General features: G+C 40.4%; 1 protein-coding gene across 6 annotated transcripts in view; it reads right to left on the bottom strand.

Annotated features, from left to right (window-relative positions):
• Positions 1 to 305: 305 nt before the first annotated feature.
• mid2 (midline 2) overlaps positions 306 to 24,483 on the bottom strand; it is a 143,241-nt gene continuing 119,063 nt past the window's right edge. For all 6 annotated transcript variants that reach the window (XM_020085263.2, XM_020085247.2, XM_069531481.1 and 3 more), the window contains 3 exons: positions 20,625 to 20,786; positions 4,270 to 4,477; positions 306 to 3,908 (listed from right to left, as the gene is read on the bottom strand). In XM_020085263.2, the coding sequence (XP_019940822.1) occupies positions 3,485 to 3,908; positions 4,270 to 4,477; positions 20,625 to 20,786 (794 nt within the window). In that variant the 3' untranslated portion in view covers positions 306 to 3,484. The remainder of the gene's footprint in view (positions 3,909 to 4,269; positions 4,478 to 20,624; positions 20,787 to 24,483) is intronic.

The raw sequence follows: 24,483 nt of genomic DNA on the forward strand, positions 1-24,483 counted from the left end.
GTGTTATTTGGTTTGGCCGAATCAGTATGTTATTGTGTGAGGTTTATTTGTTCAATAACCACCTTATTTTGATGAGTTGTTTTGAGTGTGGGTATTATTTGTTGACCTATTTTATAGGCCCAGTTAAGGCCAGGTAACAAATATAATTATCGGAGTCTAAATTTAATTGATAGATGTACAACAAAAGTCCACTATATATCAATATACTGTTTAAGCATTGTGTAAGCACAGTGAGGAGGAACAACACATAATGGCATCTTCTGTAATCAACACAACTGTAAAAATAACATCTCCACTCAAACACATCTGGGATCAGACTTTTAATTGGACTTAAATTCACATAAATAACATTGGTTCATATATATTTTGTATATTATACAACTTTATATAATATATATTTCCCCCTATGATTTACATTCCTCTCTGGCTGAAATTATATCTATGGAAACAGGAAGCCTTGCATGAAAGCAAAGCCAGCTCTTCTTGTGCTGTTTATCAGGTCCAAATGCCAAAAGGAGAGGACTTCTTTTGAGTTGTAAAAATAATTTCCCAAGTTACACAAACAGAAAAGCAAAAAGAAGAATCTATTGCATTGTATCTAGAGTATTACACTTCACTACAAGGAGAGGGTAGCTATTGAAAATCATTCACTGTATATATTTTACTGTATTGAATTGTGACACAAAGAAAGAAAGAGCACTGCAAATGGTCTGATATGCATGGAAATGAACGTTTTTTTTTTTTGCGGGGAAAAAAGAGAGAATATGCTTGACTCGAGATAGGCAACCTCATGAAGATAGAAGAGTTATGAACCTGCAGCAAGGTCACGTAATCATGCAGTGACCCAGCCAAGCACACTTGCACAGATGACTTGAGCTTGTCAGTACAGATCACAAATCAACACATTTTTTTTTTAAATTTTCATTTTTGAGCTTGTGACCGACATTATTCAGTAAGATTGGCGGATGTCTGGAAGAGAGGTAACATCCACAAATCTACCTGAAGGAAAAATAACCCTTCTGATACTGGAGCTGCCACTGCGTTACCTTTAACCAGTGGATTATCTCTGTTGCCAGAAGCACTGAGGCGATCAGACCCTAAACCGAACCCTCATGATGGATGCATCACGCAGAGGCCCCAAACGAATGCTGGAGGTTGAAAGGTAAACTTGGAGGCCATGACGTGTTCGCTTTCACTCTCTATAGCTTGTCAATAAGTCTGTAGCAAATGGTCGTGTGTGTGTTTGCAGGGTGTGCCTGTTCCTTTTTCAAGTCAAGCTAATCGTGACAGTCAACATCAAGCACAAACCTGGTGATGTGTACAGAGTAAAAATGACCATGAAGTGTCAAACGAGATGGTGTGTAAATCTTCTTCCTTTTTTAACCTCAACTGTCACTTTATCACGACGCCTCCCTACACGACCTCGTACATCTGCATCAACTGTGCCACTACAGCCATTCATGGACTGTGGATGGGTGGTGAAGAGAGTTTAAGCTCAAATCAGGTTTAAGTGAATGAACAGTTGTGTTGTTGTATCAGATGAAGATTTGGTGAAATTGAAAAGAGCTTATTGAATCACCTAGTCAAACGTTGTGGGATCCTAAAATGTATCATGCATTTATCACGACAAGGCCAACATAAACAAAAACATGACGTGTGTTGGTGTGTGTGTGTGTGTGTGTGTGTGTGTGCATGTGTGTGTTAACAAATCACACAGGAAAACACAATCATGCCATGACATTGCGACAGACAGCAAGTTAACGTGTTAACCCCCTCCTTCCCTGAAATAGTCAAAATCAGAGTGAACTTTTTTTATAGAAAAAACAGCTATTATTTTATCTTCATATCATCGTGATAAAAATCGCATGAACAACATCATAATCATATCCCTTTTCTAAAGAAGATCAGTTTTCTATTCGCTATCGAAGAGACGCACAGGGAGGGAAAGCCACTGCTTGTGTTCAAAGCACAGAAAAAAATGTTTTAAACTTTACAGCAGACTCTTCTGTTTTATTGCAAAGTGCTTTGAGAGACCAGATTCGGTGTTTGCAACAAACATAACAAGTAGTTTTAGCAGTGTTTTATTGCAATAAACATTTGTATGGTTAATATCCGGCAACCATTTTTAATTAATAATCATAAACTATTTTGTAAATATGACTGAACACAACCAGCAGTAGTGCCTGTCGTCACTTTCTCCCCCCCATCACACCTCAGCTCCACCTATTCAAATACTCACAGAGGGGAAGTAGTGTTAATCAAAAAGTGCATGAATATGTTGAGATTAATAATAAAAGTAAAACATCTTCATCTTTTTTTCTCATAAATAACACTTTTTTCCTCTAGTGTTCAATAAACCTCTTATTATACAAGTTGAGTAGTCACATGATGCAAAACTGAATCCCCTATGACCTTGTTATATAATATCTGTTGAGCACTTCCTGAAACCTGAAAGCTTCTGGGGTCAAACCTAGGAGGAAGACCAAGGAAAGGAGTTGAGCAACGACAGAGGGTGCAACACGTTAACAGTGACGCCAGAAGATTTGTATTGAGTCCTGTTGCTGTGTTTGCATTGGCAAGATGGCAGCATCTTGCACATTCAGCAGAAGAAATGTTTTGAGACATTTTCTAACTTTCTAACTCTTGCCAAGAAATCAAATAGGCTGCTGCTAAGACATTCTGTGTTGCCGTGTTATGAGAGGAATAACGTCATCAGACTGCGCTTTTTGTTTTCCTTACGTTAGTTGAGTGAGATTCTTTATATAACTTTTTGGTTGTATGTGGTTTGTGGGCAGGGTAGGGTTAAAGAGTGTTCAGGTTAAATAAACAACAAGTGTCGTGAAGTCCCAGAAGTGGTGTGGAACTGAGTTTTTTGCATTTTTTGCCATTTTCCATGCTCTCTAAACTGTTTCAAAGACACTGAGACCCAAACCATTACAACTGTAATTTCAGACCAGTTCATCAATATTAAAATCTAAATTTGACATAACCTTGATATGACAGATATATGGACATTTAAAAAGTCTGTATTCAGGTTCTGTTTTGGCTGCCTCCTCCTTTGCAGTTTTAATGATGTAATAATGTCACTGTTTAATCGTTGCCCTCTAAATGATGACAACATTCCCTCCTTGGTCTTCTGCCTAGGGTCGAATCAAGAAGACAATAAATCAAAAAGGAAGACCTTAAATGTCAAGGAACCCGGGAGTCATGCTCCGTCCAATCAGACCAAAGCTCACATCCTCAGCGACTCCAGAGCATCAGATGAGTTTTACGTCCCCTGACGTCTTCAGTCAAGAGACCTTGTTCCCATTCACTGATGGATTTGCAAAGCATTGGATGGCTACAAACTATCAGGACTGACATTTTTCTGCGCATATTCCCATCTCTTTCTATTCCATAAAAACTAACAGGTCCACTCATTATGAAGATCAGAGCGGAACGTAAGTAACGCTGTCACAGTCACCAGGTGTGAGTGGACTCTTTCTCAGTGGCAGGTCTTCATTCCCGTCAGGTACGGCGACTCTTGTCGGCACAGGCCCATCTGCTGCTGCTGCTGTTCTTGTAGATCTGAGGCCACACCATCAACAAAGTCAGGGACGGGCAGCCCTGAGAGTATCATGACCGACTTGTTCCAGATCATGAAGGTAGGTACGACGGGCAGGAGGAAGGAGACTTCAAAGGTGTGAATGTGCTGGGAGTTCATTGCATCGTGGAAGGACAGAGAATTGTTGTCATAGTCTAGCAGGACGCCCAGCCGCCTCAGCTGCAGGCTCGCCTCCACCAGCATCTCCTTGCCGTCGTGGCGCACCATGAAGTTGTTATTGCAGCGTGAGAACACCCACGAGGACGAGTTCTTGCCGCTCCATTCGTTCTTTGGGGCTGATTTGTAGGCCACGCCAATGGCATACCTGCAGGGAGGGAACAATTTGGAATGCATTACTGATCTGAGACTAGTGTCCTCCTTAATGATTTCACTCGCACAGTCATGCTACCTCATGCTGAGGACGCACAAGACAGACACAGGCCCTTTGGGTCTTTCGTGCATGGAGAGGTCTACTTCACAGCCAATTAGGGAAAATAATATAATGAGGATAAGAGTATACACTGCAAGTGGAAGTGTGTGTTTCTGTGTGTGTGATGTTTTGCATAACAGCCTAGATTTTAACTCCTTGAAGAAGAATTCAGTTTACAAAACCTCCTTGCAGGCTTATATAATGCATTAGAGTGTGTCTGTGTGTGTGTGTGTGTGTGTGTGTGTGTGTTTCTTACCATGTAGATGCTCCAAGCAGCACCTCCCAGTAGTGGCACCCACTGTCAATGAAGACATTACCCGCTGCTCCATATGAGCCTGTGCCACTGAAGCGCTCCGGGGTGTGACTCTTCTTTAGCGAGCTCTCGTCCTTCTCCATGGTCAGACAGTCGTTGGACAGGCGGAGCTTCTTGTGGGCCGTCTTTGGGTCCAACTTGAAGGGTTGACCTGCAAAAAGGCAGAATGTTGTACTTTAGAGGATCTGCTACTGTGTTCTTGGATCTAATGATCTGATTTGATTAGATCAAATCAGATCAGACATTTGTTGCATTTTACCGTTGCCATTTATGTCTAAACCTCAGACAAACAATATTGTCAACAATATTGTCATTTGTATGTATTCATATATATGTATTTCTGAATGATGTTGGTCTTCACCAACTCCCAAAACAAATATCTGGATCTTCAGCTGCTAAATGCTCCACTACATTCCCAACTAATCGCTAACTGGCTGTGGTTCAACCAGTTAGCATTGAGCTGAGAGGTGATGCAGAGTTGTGTGATTATTCTGTGTGCGTCTCAACCTATTAGCAAAGGTTTTCACATTACACATAGTCAATACAAATATATTGATAAGTGCATCTTTAAGAATTCCCACTTGTCTGAGATCATGATTACAAATGATCTCAACCACAGCCTCATAAAAAAAAAAAAAGGTTACATACTAAGGCAATGTAAATATTTTGAGCAGAAAAAGATTTCAGAAAAAATAACTTGCTATTTTGGATTCATGAACACCAAATATTGTCAAATGGGAAAAGGCAGAGTAGATCAGAGGGTGAAAGAGCTGAGAGTAAGAATAAAAATTAGAGCAGCATTTGAACTGGGAACAGCAGCAAAGTGTGAGTGGGATGAGGAGTGTGAGCAGAGAACACAAGAGGAGAATGTTTTAAATACAAGGACGAGGGTGTTAACTTCAAAGCTGCTCACAGCCTTTGGTTAAAAAAACATTTCAGAACAGTGGAGGAAGCCACCCGGCATTCTCCTCCGCGCTCTCATCACACAGACTCGCAAATTAGCTGAAGGAAATGGCCTTCGCTTCATCCCACTGCAGTCGGACTGTTCAGAGGAAATGCTGCTATCGAGTCGCAACATTTCAATTTGCAATGACACCAGTAATTTGGGTGTAATGGGAGGAAAATGGAAGGGGTAAAACTAGGTGAGTGGCAGAGAGAGAGGAGTTAAGGAGGAGAGGAGAAGTTGAGGGGATAATTCAAGGATGCAGATTTGGATCCCTTCTCTCTCTCTGTGTGTGCGTGTGCGTGTGTGTGTGTGTGTGTGTGTGTGTGTGTGTGTGTGTGTGTGAGGTCAGCTACGTCCCTTCCAGACCTGACATTTAACTCTGACACCTCTCATCTCATCTCTCAGCCTCCATGAGCCTCCCACGGCTTAATGAGCGACACAATGAGGACTGCGACTCCTCCTCCGCCCCTCTCTCTCTCTCTGTCCTTTACTTCATCTCTCATCCTCCATTCTCTCATCCTCTCTCACACACTCTCCTCCAATAATCCGTGTGGTGAGTGTGTGTTACCGCATGTGGATATGAGACGACGAGGCCAATGTGCTGCTGGCAGCCAATTACATTAATGCGCTCTCTTCTTTGAACTGCTTATCGCTGCCAGCACAGCCATTTCCAAACACTGGGGCTCTGTCATGCCTTTCCAGGGGATGACTCCTTAGAGACCGGGGCTGGGCCCGAGGTTGAGGAAAGGGAGACACACGTGACAGCAGAGGACAAGCAGACACACACACACACAAACACACACACACCAACTCTGCACACCAGCTGACATACAGTAAGTGGCCGAGAGCAAATGTTTTAAATCATCATGAGCAGGATTCCGCTAAATGGAAAGAGTCATGCATAATAAGCTTGGGTTTAAATCATGAATTCTTGCTATGTGAGAATAAATGTCTGTGTACATAAGCTGTAGGATACTGAGATTTGAACGAGCTGTTGCGTTTGGCTTGGTCCTGTCAAGTTGGCGAACCACGTGTCACCATGCTCCAAATAACACAACCCACAGTGTAGAATCATCTATACCTCACTCATCACACTGTAACCTTTGCTTTTACATCACTCTTGTGTTTAAATATGATTAGGTTCACATATGTTTTAATCACAGGTGTTTGTGTCTCCTACTTTTGGTTTCATTAGCATTATTCATGTGTTTATTTATGATGTATTGGCAGTTGTCCTTGGGTGTTTAGACTGGCACTGAGAAATATATCATTATTATTATTTTTAAACATTCATGTGATGTACTGTGCTTCATCCTCCACTCCATTTCACTGAGAGTGGATTAAGATTGGAAAGATTAAGATCCCAAACGTGTGTCTAATCTAATAATCTGCATTACTTAAAATACTCCCAACATACCTACATGTAATAAAGAAGCTTCTACATTTTAGTATTTCCATTTTTCAGAGTAAAGCATCCAAGTACTTCATCCACCACTGAGGCTGCTTCATGTTGCAGAATTGCCATGAAATGAACAGACCCAAAGTCACAGTGAGCACACTGGTATTTGTGAGCAGCTCTTGGAGAACATGCCAAATTGGATTTCTTCTGCAGTGCTATGCTGCTGGCCTCAAGGTGTAAAGAACCAGTGTGGAGTAACAGATTAGGAAAGCAGACCAGTTCAAAAATAAAAAGTGGATGTTTACAGCACAGAAAGTTCAGATCCCATTTTTTACCTGCCTGTAACAGCAACACAGACACACAAGTACACACAAGCACAAGTACACACAACGCGCGCACACACACACACACACACACACACACACACACACACACACACACACACACAGTTTACTGGAGAGTCTTTAATGGAAATTTGTAATAAAAAGAATCAAACATCATGGAAACTAGAATCTCTGCTCTGTGGTTGTTTGCTGTCACCAAACTCTGCAGTTTCAGTCTTATTTTCCAGATTCATATGAGGTAACTATGATCTTTGATCTTTAAAAGTGACAACTGGTCAAAACCAGACTTGAGATATCTTGTTCAAGATGCCAAAAACATCATTTCTGAGGCCACCGTATCTTTGACCTTCAACCACCAGAATTCTGTCCAAATTACCTTTAAGTGAATTTTAATGAATTCCCTGAAAGTGTTCCTGGGGTATCAAAAGAAATGTGCTTTACGAGGGGACAGTGACCTTGACCCCTGGCTAGCAAAATCTAATAAATAATCTGAATGTATTTAAGGAATTTGAAGAAATTCCCTCATGGCGTGTTCGCAATTGATGGCCAGACAGACATAAAAAATACATAATGCCATTGGCCACTGGTTGTCACCAGTGCAGAGGCACAAGAAGAGAGAAATAAAAAAGGCAACTAATGATGGAACATTTCTAAAAAGCTTTTTCATTGTACTTCCTTCTGTCGGATCCTTATTGAGATACCTGCAGTGGGAAAGCATCTTGGTAATCGACTTTATTTCAATTCAGTCAATTTGACTGGGGCTCCTCCATTTTCCTGGCTCATGTTTTTGTTGGGAGATAGACTGAGCTGCCGCTGTGAGATTTATTTCACTACATAACTAAACAGTTACCGCAGTGGAAACAGCAGCACTGGGGACACAGTGCTCTCTCGGCACATCAGCAGTCTAACGCAGCCTCATATCTTTTTTTTTACAGGTTCCCACATCCCATGTCAGAATTGCAAATCATTCAGTGTCATTAAAATGCATAGTTGCAGGGCCCTTGGCTTCTAATTGACTGATCCATATGTAATGTGTATGGGTATGCAATCCGATGGTGCAGACTACTTTCATGGACCGCTAAGACACAGATTTACAGTGGTGAAATTAAAAATGCATCCATCATGAAACACAGCTGGGGACAGCATATATCACTGGAGGGGTAAGAGGTGCAGAGCATGAACGTCTGGTACATGAGTTCACATTTATTGCATCTTGACTTCTTGTTGCCCAATGTTTTTTGTCTATTTCTACGAAACTTTTACAAAAGCTGAAAATGCCCTTTGTGTCACAGAAGAACAGAAGTCCCTGATCTTTTTCTCCAACTTCACCCTGTAATGAACTCGGAGGAGTCTTCAGAGACAAATGCTAGAAAAAGAAGGCTTCTTCTCTGCTTACAATTTCACTGTGATTAAGAAGCCTTTTTTGGAAGGAAAGTGTGATGGTTTAAGCAAAAGCATGTGAAAGACTTTTTCCTTCACCAAGTGTCAGCACTGTATCAATGCACATACGCTTAATAAATTGAAGAATACAATTAAATGGCGACATATCGGAATGTTGATCAATATCTTGACTTGGCGATGCAGTGCAACAGAGACAGTGACAAGCAAAGGGAGAGATGGGAAATCTTTGAAGCTTAAATAGACCAGTGAATCAGGAGGGTGTGTATTATGGAGGGTTGTGGAGATTGAGGCATGTCACATGATTACAGCAGCGCAGCTCGAGGTGGCTGCCTGAACTAGCTCACAAGCATCGCTCCATTAATGTCGTACAACCAGCGATAATTGTCTTTTTACGAGTGAAAGTGATAATGATGCAGGTATTTGATTGTCAGTGTTGGAGCTTAGAATCTGTATTCTTCATATCTGAACCACTGTAAATAGTTTCACATTCACACAGGCTAATTCTCTCTGACTTATTCAGCAGGAAGCTGCACAGCAGGCGTCTTCAAGAACTGGACCTGCAACCCTCGCTGGCTGAGGTGGTCAAAACACACAGCAGAGCACAGTGGGGGCGGCTGTGGCACAGGAGGACGAGGCTAAATTAAATGTCGGTGGTTTGATCCCTGGCTCTTTGAGTCTGCATTCCAATGTTTCTTTGTGTAAGACACTGATAATTCTATGATTGGTGTGTGATAGAAGAAATGCTGTACTTTGAGTTGCCAAGTCAAGTAATGAAAGGATCCAATTTGATGAGTTATTTAAGTTGATACTGAGCCATTAAAATATGTCTGGATCAGGTTTTACTGTAAAATATCAGATCTAACTCGCTAACTGTTATTTTTTTTGCAATGACACCTGAAATACTGTGTTGATGTTGTCAAACTTACTTTCTTATATCCCCTCATTATAACACAGTGAGGTAAAACAATACAACTAATTTAAAGCTGTCTGGGGTCTTAGATTGCTCATGTTTTAGTTGACAGTTATAATATTAAAGAAAATATATTTTGGCCCACTCAGGCCACCTTGAAGGTCAGTGCCATTATCCGCATGACTGAGGTCACTGATAGATAGACGTCATCCTCTTCTTCCAAGACTGACAAACAGTGAATCACTGAGAAATATGAAATGTGGATTGATCGTTTCTATTTTAACCAGCCCAGCTTTTCTAGCCTGTATGTCACTGGTTTAACAGACCAGAAAACTCACAGACCGATTGAATGCATTATAAATTGTCTAACTTAATTCTACTCAGGCCCCCGCCTGCGTTCCAAATCTGCACTAACTGGAGCTCTTTGAATTTTAGTTGAGTACCCCTCCTCTATGAGACATTAAGATATTCTGAAACAAAGAGCTGGGACCATGTCAAGAATGCAATACTGGATACGCAGTAAATCTTTATACGAATACTTTCTTCCTGCAGTGCGTAGAACCTAAGCATGTTTGTTCCAAAAGAAAATACAAAGCTTTAAAAACTGTTACCAAATATGTTGTTTAATAAAAAAAAAGGTTCTTTTGTTTTAACGACCCAGCATTGTGTCTGTGAAGAAACAAGTAACAAGCAAATTTATTTTTCAGGAAGTTTCAGCTGCACATTAATACACATCTAGTGATAACTTACAGCACCAGCACACTGTAGTTGGTACCATATATAAAGTAATGTTCATTATAATGAAATAATGTGTCATCCAATTCAACAGTTTAGCTCATTTCAGTTTTGGTCTGTAGATAATAAAATAAATCTAAATATCTTTCACCTGTCTAATCCTTTAAGCTGTGCTATGAAGATGTTGATGTCCACGCACTGTTATTGCTCCTGGTTGCTTGATATAGTTGGACAAATGTCCTCAATGATAAGGGTTTTTCACATTCATTTATTTAAAAGCAGGGTGTGCATTTCTCCAACAAGGAAACATATCTTTATATATATCATATATCTCTGCCTTTTCAGTTTTTTTGTAGATTGTATTTGAGTTATAACAATATTAATATTGATTCATTTGTGAATACACACCAGAGGAAATATAAGAAAAGAGCAAGGGTGCAGATATGCTCCACCAGAAAGGAGTAGTGGTTCAACTGCCACTCAATGCCTCCTCTCCTCTTCTTTTCTATCCTCCTTATCACCTCTCTCTACCCCCATTACTCCTTTTCGTCTCTCCTCTCCTCTTCCCTCGCCTCCGCCCCACCTCCCGCTGTTTACTTTAGCGGCTGCATGGTAGCTTGAGGCCTGTCATCGGAGATGTTTGCTGAGCAAATATTGTTGCAAGTCCTTCAGCAGGAAGTAAAGAGGGGTGCATACCCCTGGGGCACCTTGACATGTGATATTTTCAGCCTGGATTTAGCTGCTTACTTGATGTAAGGACTGGTATCTGAGAAACACACATACTGTACACAGAGTACACACTCTCTCTGGGGGCAGCTGCCGCCTCCCTGCTTTGTACACCCAGGATAGTTTACCAACAAAATGAGGAACATCATAAAGTCAACAGTCCAGTGTTTGACTGTGAGCTCGGTAGCTGCCGAAAGGAAGGCCAGTGTGCATTCAGATTAGCTTTTGTTTTGACACAAACAATTTGCTCACTCAAAATAGAGTCTTTCTTCACACTCACAATATAAAGCCGCTGTGTGAGGACGTATCTAAGACTGGATTTGTGTTGTTGCTACTCCTACTTCACACCAGCCCGCAGCTCTTTACTACAAAAACCATGGAAGTGGAGGCTGATGTTTGGAGGCTTTACATTGAGGGAGAGGTGAAAATGTTAAACTAGGAGGCTGGAATCTGGAGCATTTGAAAGTAAACCTTCAATCCTCAGTCAAGCAACATTTCACTTGTTAGGGTGTTAGGAGAATGTGGGGAATGTTAAGGGTTTAACCAGAGATGGATCTTTTTGCAAATGTAAGGTTACATTTTAGAAAATCATCATACTTCCACAATATAACAATGGCTAACAGTCCCCTTATAAAACCACATTTAAGATTTTTATTTTCATCTGCACCAATTTACACACACTCTTAAGTCCCCTTAACATACCAGTTTTTTTCCCCAACAAGATCCATGAATGATTATCTGATAAATTATTACTTGCAATGTTAAAAGAAAAAAAAATCACTCAGAATTTATGGAAATCAGTTCCTTTTTTTGTGAGTAATCGTACTCACTAACAAAAAACAATAAACAAACAGATAGCTTTAAATCATAACCTCCTCTGCAGAGATAATGACGTGATGAAAACAAATATCACATGCAAATACAACAATTAAAAGAAGAATCCACATCATCATCTTTCACATAGACTGACCCAGCAAAACCATACTGTGAAACCTCTGCACTGATATCAACATATAGCTGCCAGTACTTATTGTAAATTTGAACCTTTTTCTTTTCCTAAATTAATAAACTGCATTCCTCTCCCACTGCTACTTGATTTCTTGTTGGTATGAATTTATTAATTAGACAGCATAAACAGGCCACAGTCTAATAAAAGCAGTTGAGATTCATATGCTTTCTTGTTCTGTCGGCCGCCGCTCTAATAAGTTGGGACCAAACTCATGCAACCTTAATTCAATTTCACGCTTGTGAATGCATAAAAACATGGTAAAATAAAATGATTACTATGTTGTTAGCCCGAAGATGCAGCTCTGACTTTTGAATGTTAAAATGCACACTCAGCTTTGAATAAATTAGATAAGCTTCATTATTTTTGTTTTTCATGGAAATTTGTTTTAAGGAATTTATCTATGATCTTTTAAAAATCTGGTGTCAATGAGAGAAAAATGTGTAAATCCTGCAAACTGTGACCCTGAAGAATCTTAACACTGAACAAATTAGAATACATCCACTGAGGTTGTTTGCTTCCACCAACCAGTGCAGTCTAAACCCTTCCAGGTATTCCTGACATGCTGCATTCAAAAAAATATGAGGTCATCGTAACCTGTGACCACTGAAATCTAATCAGTTGATCTTTGAGTTCTTTCATTTTTGACCAGTTGTCATGTGAACTCAAAGATTAACTGATTATTGATTGGGTGAAGTGTTTGAGTCAACAAGCACTCCATCTGCATAGAGGTGAGCAGATAGTAAGTTCATTTTCATTTTACGGTGAACTATTCTTTTAACAAAACACTTTCACGAGGCAAGGAGGGTTTGTGAGGCCACAGAGACTGCGACCTTTAACCTTTGACCACCAAATTTTATTCAGTTCATCTTTGAATCCAACTGAAAGTTTTTTTTAAAAAATCAAAGGAATTCCCTCTAGAACTTCTTAAGATATCGTGACAGATGGACGGACGTATTTGAGCTTCATGGACTTTAACTGTACTGGCCTGAATGTTATTTGGGCCATCTGTGTACATCACAGAGGCCTGGACCGGATTAATGTGTAAAATGCAGTGGATTGAGGGCACTCATGTCTGCAGACACTCATACCTGCAAAGAGCTATTTGGTGTCTTTCATTCGCTCAACACTTTTCCTTCTCTCACATTCAATCTGTCACTTTTCATCCACTTTCATTCCCTTGCTCTCTCCGTCTCCTTGTAGGTTTCCTCTTTCACTTTAGACGGCAGTCGTGTAGGAACCCAGCCACAGTTCATTCTAACGTAAATGCACAAGTGTGGTCATAGCAACAAAAGGTCACAAAAACATACGCATGCACGCACACACACCCATCATCATAGTTAATTCATATGCGTCTCTGGAAGCTGTGAGTTACTTTACATGTTAGCTGTGAGCATCTAACAGCACGCTGATACCTCCAAATACTACAGCATTAACACCACTGTTCACTCTGAGCCACTCTGGGTTCAGTGAGTGGTTTCACTGGAGTGACCTAAAAAGCCTGTGAAAGGTGGAAGACTTCACAACACGCTTTTAAATATTGTCTCAATCAAGCCAACAGGAATGCACAAGATGGTGGTAGATGTGTGAAGCCATTAACTGTACCCCAGCAATTAAACATAAATGTCCTTTACGACCCTGTCACGCCCAGGATGGACAGATTCTATACAGATATAGATACAGATAAAAAATACCATTAATGCTGCAGAACCAAGAATATTGTCTTTTTTCATCTTATTTGTCAAATCCTACAGCTTGCATTACCGTCAATGCAACTTGAAGAGTGGAGCTGGTGATTCACACGTGTTACGCTAATGTAGTGAATGTAACCTCGAGCTGCTGGCCTCGAGCAGTGATGAGGCGCAGGCTGCAGAGGTCTGGTAAGCTCACTTCTCTTTAACTCTGTCTTTCATATTCAGCCCCAGCCGATGCTGACTCAAGTGACACAGCTTCAGGCAATTGATCATATTTTGTGCACCTCCACACTGGAGCCACAAAAGGCTTTTAAGCAGATCTGTAAACACAAACAGGCTTCTATGTGAAAATGGTGGAGGTCATGTTAAAGCCTATTCTACCTTCATCACAAATCCTCATTTGTCATGCTTTCTTAAACAGAGTGTATGTTGCTTGGATAGATGTGCGCGATTCTCTCGGTTACTACCTTTAGGCCTTGTTCATACCTGTCATTAAAATACGTCTTGTGTGATCTGATCACAAGTGTTCTGCTCTAGGTATGTCAGTTCAGTACAAATGTGGGGCATTGTGATGTCACATGACAGAAAGTAGTATTGGTCGGACCACATATAGCTTGGGGACGTTGGGGATTTCTAACGCTGCAGACCTTTTACATGCAAAAAACCTAAATAACACACTGGAGAAAAGAAAGAAACTGAAAAAAGTCTCTTATGAAGAATAAAAATAGCAAACACAAATTATTTTTAATGTTGTCATCACAAAGCTAAGTAGAATAAGAATCTTGTTCCTGCTTCCCCTCTCTCTTGTTCTCTATACCACAAACACACATTCATTTACATGCCCACAAATGTGTATACAAAGCGCCATCTTGTGTAGACCTGTCTTGGTTTACAATAAGCATGTCCTGCCTGTCCTCACCATGAGGCCCAACGTTTGCGACATCTTGAGATGAAAAGCTTTAACTCCAGGGTGAACTGACAGATGGCAGGAAAGAGTGAAGGAAGGGCATATGCCATAGCCGTAGGGTATCAGAGGACAAAGTGCCAAGAGAGGGGTTAAAGAGGGACATAAAGGAGGAGCGTGAAGAGTTTGAGGCCAAGTCATAATGTTGTGTAAGAGAACAGACTTTAACAATGCCTCCAGAAGTACAGGAGAAAAAAGAAATGAAGCGGCTGTTAAAAACCTGTCCATTTTTTCCAATATCAGCAAACTGCCTTTCAGTCCTCGTAAAGCAGATCTTGATCTGTGACGTTAAAGTTCAGGTGCGTTTTTAACTGCAAATTGTGTTCTCAGAGTTTATTCATTCACTTCTCTGGCAGCATCTACAGACAAAACAGTTGTGATTAATATTAGTAGATTGGTTTGCTATTTGTTTATCACCTGAGTTTGCTTTTGTGGAACCACATTTACACGGCGGCGTAAACGAATGGTTTACCCCATTCAAATGTGTTTCATATATACAGTGCTCTATTTTGGGAGTTTCTCTTTTGAACAGACCCAGTTGTGATGTCTTGACTTTCTAGTATTTGTGTAAGTTGCCACTGTGTTCTTTGCTTTGCGAGCCTCTGCATGAAATATGATGAGCTTAGGCTAAAAGCCCCCAGAGCCTCTCATCTTAAAAGATGCGACAGCTAAACCCTCCAATCGAGCCACAGACAAAAAAGAGAGACTTCAAGAGACTTCAAGAACTTGTGGTTCTCGGCTCAGAGGCTTGATGCTCGAGCTCGCAAGCAGCAGAAGAATCTACGGAGAACCACAATAAGCCTGTCAAAGTGTGGTATTTACGATCAGATTTTGTTGTGACCCATTTTAATCCAAAAACACTGCTTTTCTCCACCAGAACTGAAGAGTGAGGAACTTGAATCTGAATACCAATTCCTCAGAGAGAAAGAGGGAGGAGAGAGTGGGAGACAAGAGAAAGAAAGAGGGACAAAGTCATTTGACAGATTCATGCATAAACACAGATGGTGCAGGTGCCATAATGAAAACCAAAAAACCCTCCATCATGGGTAAAAATACTGAGTGTTTTGTGTTATGTTGACGGCTTGTCTCAATCACTGCGGCAGCGAGGAAATGTTAGTTGCCAATCAGAGGCTGAAAATCTCAACCAAACATGGCTGTGGGTGGACAAGCTTCTCCCCCTGAGAGGAGGACTGACAGCGAGTCGGAGTGGCTTGGACCAAATTATACAACATTATACATCAGCTTTGTACGAGACTAAATTTCATCCCAATCAGTACCATACCATGAGTACTAGACATCAAACTTGACTCTGCTCTGTGTTTTTAACTGTACTATACTTGTCTTTAAACTATGGATGGTAATATATGAAGGACATATATTTATTGATACTAAAGAGAGAACATTCATTTTGTAATTCTCTCAATTTCCTTGAATACATTTGAATCCTTTATCCAAACTTTTCTTTCTCTATTTGCTTTTGCACATATATGTATGTCTCTTATGTAAGTCTGATAAAGAAAACATGGCTTCCTTTCCAAGAAAATGCTTTATTTAAAGTTCTTTTTATGAAATGTGTCAAAACTGGCTGAAAACCAATGTATACCTGCTTTATATCTGTTGTGGGATTGTGGTTTGAGTCTATGCAGTGCAACACATGCCCCTGCTACTTACCTTTAATTAATGTATTATATCTATTAGTTATTGTTGATGAGCACTATTCTATGGTAAAATGTTTTTTCAATCTTAACATCATCCCAATTAAGTTTCATATAACTGAGCTAAATTGTGAAAGAGTGAGAAAAAGCCAGAGAGGAAGAGAGCAACATGACAGAAGGGAGACTGATGATGAAAAACACCAACAATAACTCATCATTTGTCTGTATCAAGGGAGGACATAATAAATGGAACAGCTTCTGGGTGTCACTTATATGGAACCCAGTGAGACAGCAGAGAGTACTGAGTGTCTGTGAACTGTCGGCTGCAGATACCCGGCACTTCACCTCTAAATGCTCCTCGGCTACATGTCGTGCCCACATCACACAGAGGCACTAATCCACTCTGATGCCATAGAAAAAGAGTTAAAGAACTGACATGCTCAATGTCCCACAGGCGTGTGTGTGTCAGAGATTTTGATTGTGTGTGTGTGTGTGTGTCAGACATTTTGATTGTGTGTGTGTGTGTCAGAGATTTTGATTGTGTGTGTGTGTGTGTGTCAGAGATTTTGATAGTGTGTGTGTGTGTGTGTGTGTGTGTGTGTGTGTGTGTGTGTGTGTGTGTGTGTGTGTGTGTGTGTGTGTGTGTGTGCGTGTGTTTAAAGCACCAGATGGCAGCTCTACATGCAGGACAGGTGTTCTGGTGGAGAGAGGTCAGAGCACTCTTTACACCCCCAACCCCGAACAACCAAATATCATCTATATACTTCTATATAATCATTCAAGAAATCTCTGTGTGTCTCTTTGTGGCTCGCATATCTCAAGAATCATTCACCTCATCTGCTTCTCAACTGGCATTTAATGTGCCCAAGGAAGTGTGTGAAATACAATCAATATCAATAAAATGTGAATAAACAGGTAAGGAGCACCTTCCCTTTCACAGTGTTACAAAGAAAACTGCCACCAGCATCACTGCAGGTCAAACAAACAGCCTCTTCCAAACAGGCAGGTTTAGAATGGAAGCTGAAGTTTAGTTCAATATAAACATGGTAATATGATCAAAACAGTGACAAAATGCAAAAAAATGCCTTTGTGTCTTGTGAAACCAACATTCTGCTTTTAAATTAGCCAAGAAGAAATCATTCTCACCATATCGACCTCCTTTCACCAGAAAGTTCTTGGACTCTAATCAAATTACTTCCCATAAAGTATTGAGTACATCAGCAGCTATAACTATGGAATATAGCTGCTTCAAGCCACAGAGAATAGAGGCAGAATCATTTATAGGCAGCTGAGACGTTACAAAAGTTTCTCTTCAACTTAAAAAGGCCAAAAAAAATATCCTGATAGGACTTTTGTTCATTTTCATTTCGTATTTGTCCAGATTGTATTGTTACATTAGTTGTATATAGTAGCTACATCCACTTTTTGTTGGTTTATAGTTTTTTCTATGCTTGGTTTTAGGTCTTAAAGCTGCTGATTATTTTAGTTTGATTGAGGACTCATGTAATTTCAAAGAGCTACACATAACACATTTAAAAAAGAAGTATGTGCTAAAGTGGCCTCATACTGGGACCCCCTGGTGTGTGTGGGCCTCGGATCCCTTGTCTCACATCTGCTAACAAGTATATTGCTTTTCATGAGGTTCAGATTCACTGGATTTCTCCCCTTTCACAGTCCGTTTAGTATTTGTGTGCAGTGACTGAGAGCGAAAGCGATCATCCTTCTCCTTCTGCAGTTTTCTACACACCTATTCTACCCAGCAGAGTGTATCCAGATTACAGTTAATCCTAAACGCCACAGTCAGACTCCTGACAGCAGCTACGAGGTGCTGACATATCAACTCCGTTTTCTCACTGCTGCAATTTAAGGCCGATTTAAAATTCTATTGAGCTTCCTTCAGGCACATCCTCAATTAGACAGAGTAGGGTGATCCGACTTTCTACATGTGACTTTCAACTCTTCTAAAAGGCACATTCAAAATCTTTACTTGAACTAGGATCTCTTTTTTTATGTTATACAACTGTTCCTTGGTGAAGTGTTTTTTTTCACCTGTGCTGAGGAGGTGGTTTTCAGCTTGTCTGTCTGTTGGTGTATTTGTAAACAGGATTACACAAAAACTACTCCACAGATTACCACGAAAGTTGGTGGAAGGATGTAGTATGGATGGTGGACGAACCCATTTATTTTTGGTGTTGATCCAGATTCTTTAACATTGTGCGTTTTTTTAAATATAGGCATGTTAATGGGACTAATTTTTAAGAGTGTCTAATTTGGTGCAATGAGCAAGATTTGGTGTTTCTTGTTTGACTTTAAGGAAACTGTTGGGCCTTGGTGGTGTGGTTTCTTTTTTTGCATGTGTATTGGGCTTAGTGTAACCTATAAGTCCCAGTCTGTATCAAGACATTTATACAGTTTCTCAGTTTTTCTCATTTTGCCCCCTGTCACTTTACTCATTGAGAGATGGAGGCACAAAAAATAAAAATAGAGTTCAAAGCCAAGAGGACAAGATTCTGCAGCAGAAAAACAACTTTAGGGAGAAAAGGGAAGAAGAGAAGCAGAGACTGAAAAGGTAGGGAATGTGTCAATTAAACATAATCTCCCCCGAGTGCAGAACAAAAACTTCATTCACCTAGTTAGAGAGGCAACTGCAGCGTGTGTGCTATGAACGAGGACAGTCTGAGTACTGAAGATGTCAAAGACACAGTTTCCTCATGTGTAGAAACTCACTGCTGAACAAGAAACACTGTAACTAAGCTGAGTAACAGTCGAGATGCATAGTCAACCAAAACAAATGCAGAGAAGGAGTAAAGGAGATGTCATGCTGCCTATTAACATTCTCCACTTGCTCTTCTTGTGCTACATGGTGTTTGTTGTGGTACGATTGAGTCTAAAAGTGAAGATTTAGCAGAACTCAAGACAAGCTGAGACTTGTGGAGAGGAAACGAAAGAAAGAAGAAGCTCTTGTTCACTGAATGACTAACTTCACCTTCTGGTGTCTAAAGGCATTTTCCAGATTCATACATTTTGGTTAAAACTGCCTTTCACAGACACTTGCTAATGATACCCATGTGTATCACATGCAGAGAATTCAAATTTGATTAAGAGTCAATTTGGTACTATAGCTGAAATTCTTCAGAACTTAAAAACATGTGAATGAATTGTTTTGATGGATTTACCAAAGTCCTAGAAATGAAATAACTGAAATAACTGTCAACAATTTGACTTTGTAAATATGCTTTTTGAGAAGATGTGTGTCGTAATGACTTCATACATATCAATCTTCATGTGCGCAAATGAAAAATGAGCATTAACACAACGTCCTTGTCGCCAATAGACACAACAACTGCAGTGGCCTCAGTAGCTGCATACTTCGCTGTACTATTGTAGACTCATCACATCCAGATCTTTTTGTTATGAACCATTCTAGATTTATGTGATTTAAGCCAAACAACAGACAACCTTATGTAGATCCTGCTACCAAACATTACGCTGTTAAAGAAAAACAAGTTGACACCTTATAAATTCACTTGTGGGAAACTAAAACTCAATGTACAGCGGTTGCCGCAAGCACATAGTTGTTTAAAATTATTATATTTACCATAAAAATAGACGCTTCTATGTAGCATGAAATGCCCTAATCCCATGACACTAAATGCCTAGTTTGAAATTCAGACGTACGCTGACAAGCCTACAGGGTAAAACTGAATAATTGATAGGAGATATTTTTTAATATGCACTCAGCATGATACCTTAAACAACCTGAGATGAACAATATGTTTCAAGCAGTTGAGACCAGATTCAGCCTCCAGTCCAGCTTAACTCAGTCGTGCACAACTATGGCCTGTGAACTGTGTCTCTGACAAGAAAGTTGATCTTTTTTCTAGATGATTCAACTGATTCAATGCATCAGCCACAAGATGATGACATTCCTCTTTCAGGGAATATGATGAAAAAAGAAATAGGTCAGACAGACTTGCTTTTAAAGAAAGACATGGTCATAGATACTTTTAGACTAAAATCATTCAGTAAAACTCTCATGGAACATCATAAATCTGACGGGCTACTGGCTTGTTTGTCAGTGCTATGAAAGCCATGTGGCCCGCTCAGTAGATCACACATCATTACGGCAATGCCTTTTAAGACTAAACACCTATTGTCAAGGGCAACATAGTTAATCACGGTCCCATTTAAGAAACTACATAAAATGTAGTTGCAAGAAGAAATCTGTTTTCATGTACACTTAGCTGCACTCCGTAGAGAAAACGTATCTGACTGGGAACCAGAAGAAATGCATGAATGTTCTTTTACTACTCAAAATGTAATTTAATCCTCAGCTCATTTTACAGATAACTCCCTGAGAAAAGCATTGAACTGAGAAACCTTTACGTTCTGTTGCACAAATGCAACAGACGGATTTTGAAATGTACTAAATATGAAAAAAATAATTAACTGGAGAAAAAAGACTTGTAAATATGCACAGGAGAGCAGGGAGAGGTTGTCACACGTGTCTTCACTTACTGTTGGTTTTGAGACGTGCGGGCTCACTGTTGCGACTTCCTGCCTGGTTGATGGCCTTCACAAAGAAGATGTAACGGGTGCCGCTCTGCAAGCCGTGCACTGTGTAGTGGTTCTGCTTGATGTTTGGTACGATCATCCAGCTGTCCGCCGAGTTGTACAAACCTGGCAGATACACACACACACACACACATGAATAAACACATTCTGTTGATACTTTCGAGATAAGCGGAGCTCCAGTGTTTCCTGCTGAGAATCTTTTCTACTTTGTTTAACACAGTGAAAACAATTCTCAACAGCCCGAGCAGTGTCTTATTTCTTTCTCTAAATCTGATGTGACTCATCACACAGCGCACAGAGACAATACAACTGCTGATGTTATGCAACACTAATGTGTTCATACTCACAAGTCCCATCTCCTCTTCATCAGGTTTATCATGGCATTCTAAGTTGACTCTATTACCCATTTAGATGAGGCACTTTTACTCCGTGCATTTCTTTCGTGACTGCCTGAGGGTGAAAGAGTGCGATAGCCTTTAATGTTCAAACTTGGGCAATACCGACGTCCCCCCAGTTGGTGAGTGCTTTGATTCAAAGAGCCTTGTAGTGGAGGGTTAGTGATGGTTGGGTTCGCTCGGCAGTCACCTGCCTCTAAACACAGTCTTTTTCAGTCTCTCAGCTGCAGCCAACTGTGAAGGATGAGAATGAAATCTCAGCTCAGGGCAGAGGAGAGGATTGTCAACAGTGAGGTGCTCCTTTGGCCTCAAGTCTCGTGCGAAATAACAGGGAGGAATTTATACGGTTTCACCTTAACTGACCCATATTACTTTTTCTTCTTTTTGTAATATGAAATGTAGTTCACCTGATTCCACTGCTGAATAAACAACTTTAAATACAAGATGAGTAGTTTGTATTAAGGTGGAGTTGTTGTGGAAAGTTATTTGAATCAGATATAGCAATTTTAACAATATAACATTAAGCTATATGGTTATTTGGGATGTTTTTATATTGTTATGGCCAATTGGAAATTGAAATTTATCAAACTAACAGCTGAACTTATACTTATACTTACTAAATATACAAATATAAATAAGTTACAAACTTTTAACACATTTGCATAACAAAATATCACAAATAAATAAAAACCATAACAGTTTCAGTGCTTAATACAAAATGCTCCAGCTCTCCATCAATTGTCTCCATCAGGGCTCAGCACACTCACATCCTTCTGCTTCAAATATATGTGTTGCCGGCTGCTTCATTTTTTTCAAGTTTGTCACGTGCTTCACTTTAAGCTGAATTGTTTTCACACATTAGCTACGCGTCCCGATGTCAGAATCCTTTCGTGTGAAATACAGCCACACTAAATGACCATTTAGCTTTAGGCACTTTGTGCCGTCTCGAGTTTGCTGTGTTTTGCGGAGATTTTTACAGGATAGTTGATAAGAACTGGATACATCTTTGTTATATCTTGACCTTTAGCAACACCAGGATGTACCACCAAGATGTGCCAACAGGAAAAAATGTTTTATGCACAAACATTTGTGAGGCAGTGCTAAAAAGAGCCACTGTCCACCACGCTTAAATAAAACTGCTTTCACCCACCTGAACAAATTCCCAGTGCATTCCAGTGAACCCTTGCCAAAGCCTCTTGTTAAGCAGCGCTACAGCCGAGGATAATGTTTGTAGAGTTTAAAACAGAATAACAATCCCTTCTTATAGTCTCATCTCACCCTCCCCAGTGCAGAACTGCAGGGAAATACAAATTTTGAAAGGGAGAGAGCTCTAAGGGCCATGCCTGATGCCATGTCCCTTCTGGTGAGGATGCGCCGTGAATTATTGAGCAAGATGGTAACAGCATGCATAAGTAAAAGCTGAGAGTCTGCTTGTAAATATAAATACTTCACAAGACGCAAATAAGGCCTTTAAAAGTGAGGCGGCTTTAACAATGAATGAGGGGAAGGGACTCTTAGAGTTAGAGTGAAGGCTGTGCCTTCACAAATCTTTCGAGCCCTTCACGATCTCTACGCAGACGAAGAAAACTGAGGAGATACCTTTAAGAAGAGAGAGAAAGAAATGAGTTTAAAAGCGCTTTCTTTAAAACACGTTTTTAAAACGATAGCCAGCAGATTTACCAGCATTTTCTTTGCTGTTTTCACAAAAAGTGATATTGCTCTACTGGGACAGCTGTTCCACGTTGTCAAGGAAATTATGCCTCCCACCTGTTGTTTTAGCCGCATCCAGTTAAAATCAGGGAGGTTGCGATGTTCTGTGGGCTTTTAAAAAAGACGATACAACAAAAGACGAGGCAGAAGGACTTTGCGCTGTTCCATTTTAAAGCCTTTTGATCTCCATAGCACCTCTGCGTTTCTGCTGAATCAAATTAGGTCAGCACACAGCAGTGCTCTATCACTACTTCTGCAACTGAAAAGGGGATTTCTGACGCCAGCCGTGCTGCTTTACAGACCACTGTGACTTCAAAGTGTGTTGGAGGAGTGAGCGAATGTGCCACTGGAAAAAAGGGGGAAACAAGAGAGGAAACACGTCAGCTGATGTCTTGTATCCAGACATCAAGTGCGTCTTTGTGTGTGTGTGTAGTGTGTGTGTGTACGTGGTGTGTGTTTGTGTCTGCGTGCATCAGATGAGAAGCGAGCAGAAACACAAAGTACCCTGGGATTGGATGAGGGTTTGTCTTTGATGATGCAATATGGAGTTAATGGTGACAGTGTGCGCTTCTGTGCACGCGTGTCTAAATGAGTATGTGTTGCATATGTGTGCATGTGCTCCTCTTTTAATTTGTTAAGGAAGAACATTATGTGTGTATGAGCAGCTGTGCCTCGGCATAACTTCACTGTTTGTGTGTATGCAACGAGTGAAAACTTTCAAAACTCATCACTCGATCAAACATTGCTTCAAAGTTTGATCCTGCTGATACTGTGACAGACGCCCTGTTGAGATACAGAGAGAAGGAGGTTTAACCAAACACTGGGCCGTCCTCGTACCCACTGTGATACCTGTGATAATCATGTTATTACTACGCCACAGGCTGCTGCTTATGAATACACATGAAAGACGGATATGAGCTGCAGTCAGCAGGTAGGTATTTCTAGAAAAAAGGACAAATAGAAAGATAGATAGATTTATCCATATCCCACCATTAGGTGCTGGATGAGATCAGAGCAGGTGCATGGACTTCTTCTTTGTCCAGACAGGGACAATAAAAATTGTGTACAGTCTGACAGGAAGTGATTTTCAATGAAAACAGAAAAGTGTAGAATCTGCTCTCAAACATGGAAGGACTTTAGGGATCTAATGAGGATATTTGGCTTCTCAAGAGCTGGCGCTCTGTGGTCAGATATCCAGCTACAAGCTAAAGGCCACCAGGGAAGCCATAAAGGAACATGGCCATAGAAGCTTCATTAATCCTCTCAAGTCAATTTAGTTAAGTGGATCTGACCCGACAGGCCGGGTTCGGACAACAATTCGGACATTTTCAGGTCCGGTGACATTGTCTGGTCCATCTACTAGATTTTTTTACATTGCCTGTTACTGGAATCACATAAAACAAGCAATAACCTTCAGGGACAGGGTAACACGACAGCAGCACAGCTTCTATTATCTACATCAAGTACATCAGGTCTGGCTACATTAGTTTCCTCTCTTAGGCTTGGACAAATGCTGACAGAAATATTTGGCCGGAGCTGAACTTGAATAACAATCCTGTTGGAATGTTTGTAATTATATCTTTTGCCTCCATTTTAAGTATTAATAATCATAATAAAGTTCAACATTTTGGATAAAAGTTATTTTATTTCTTACCATGAGTCAGATGAGAGGACTGATACAATTCTCATGTATGTAT

This window comes from Paralichthys olivaceus, chromosome 9, assembly GCF_024713975.1.
Source record: "Paralichthys olivaceus isolate ysfri-2021 chromosome 9, ASM2471397v2, whole genome shotgun sequence".
NCBI classification, from domain to species: Eukaryota; Metazoa; Chordata; class Actinopteri; order Pleuronectiformes; family Paralichthyidae; genus Paralichthys; species Paralichthys olivaceus.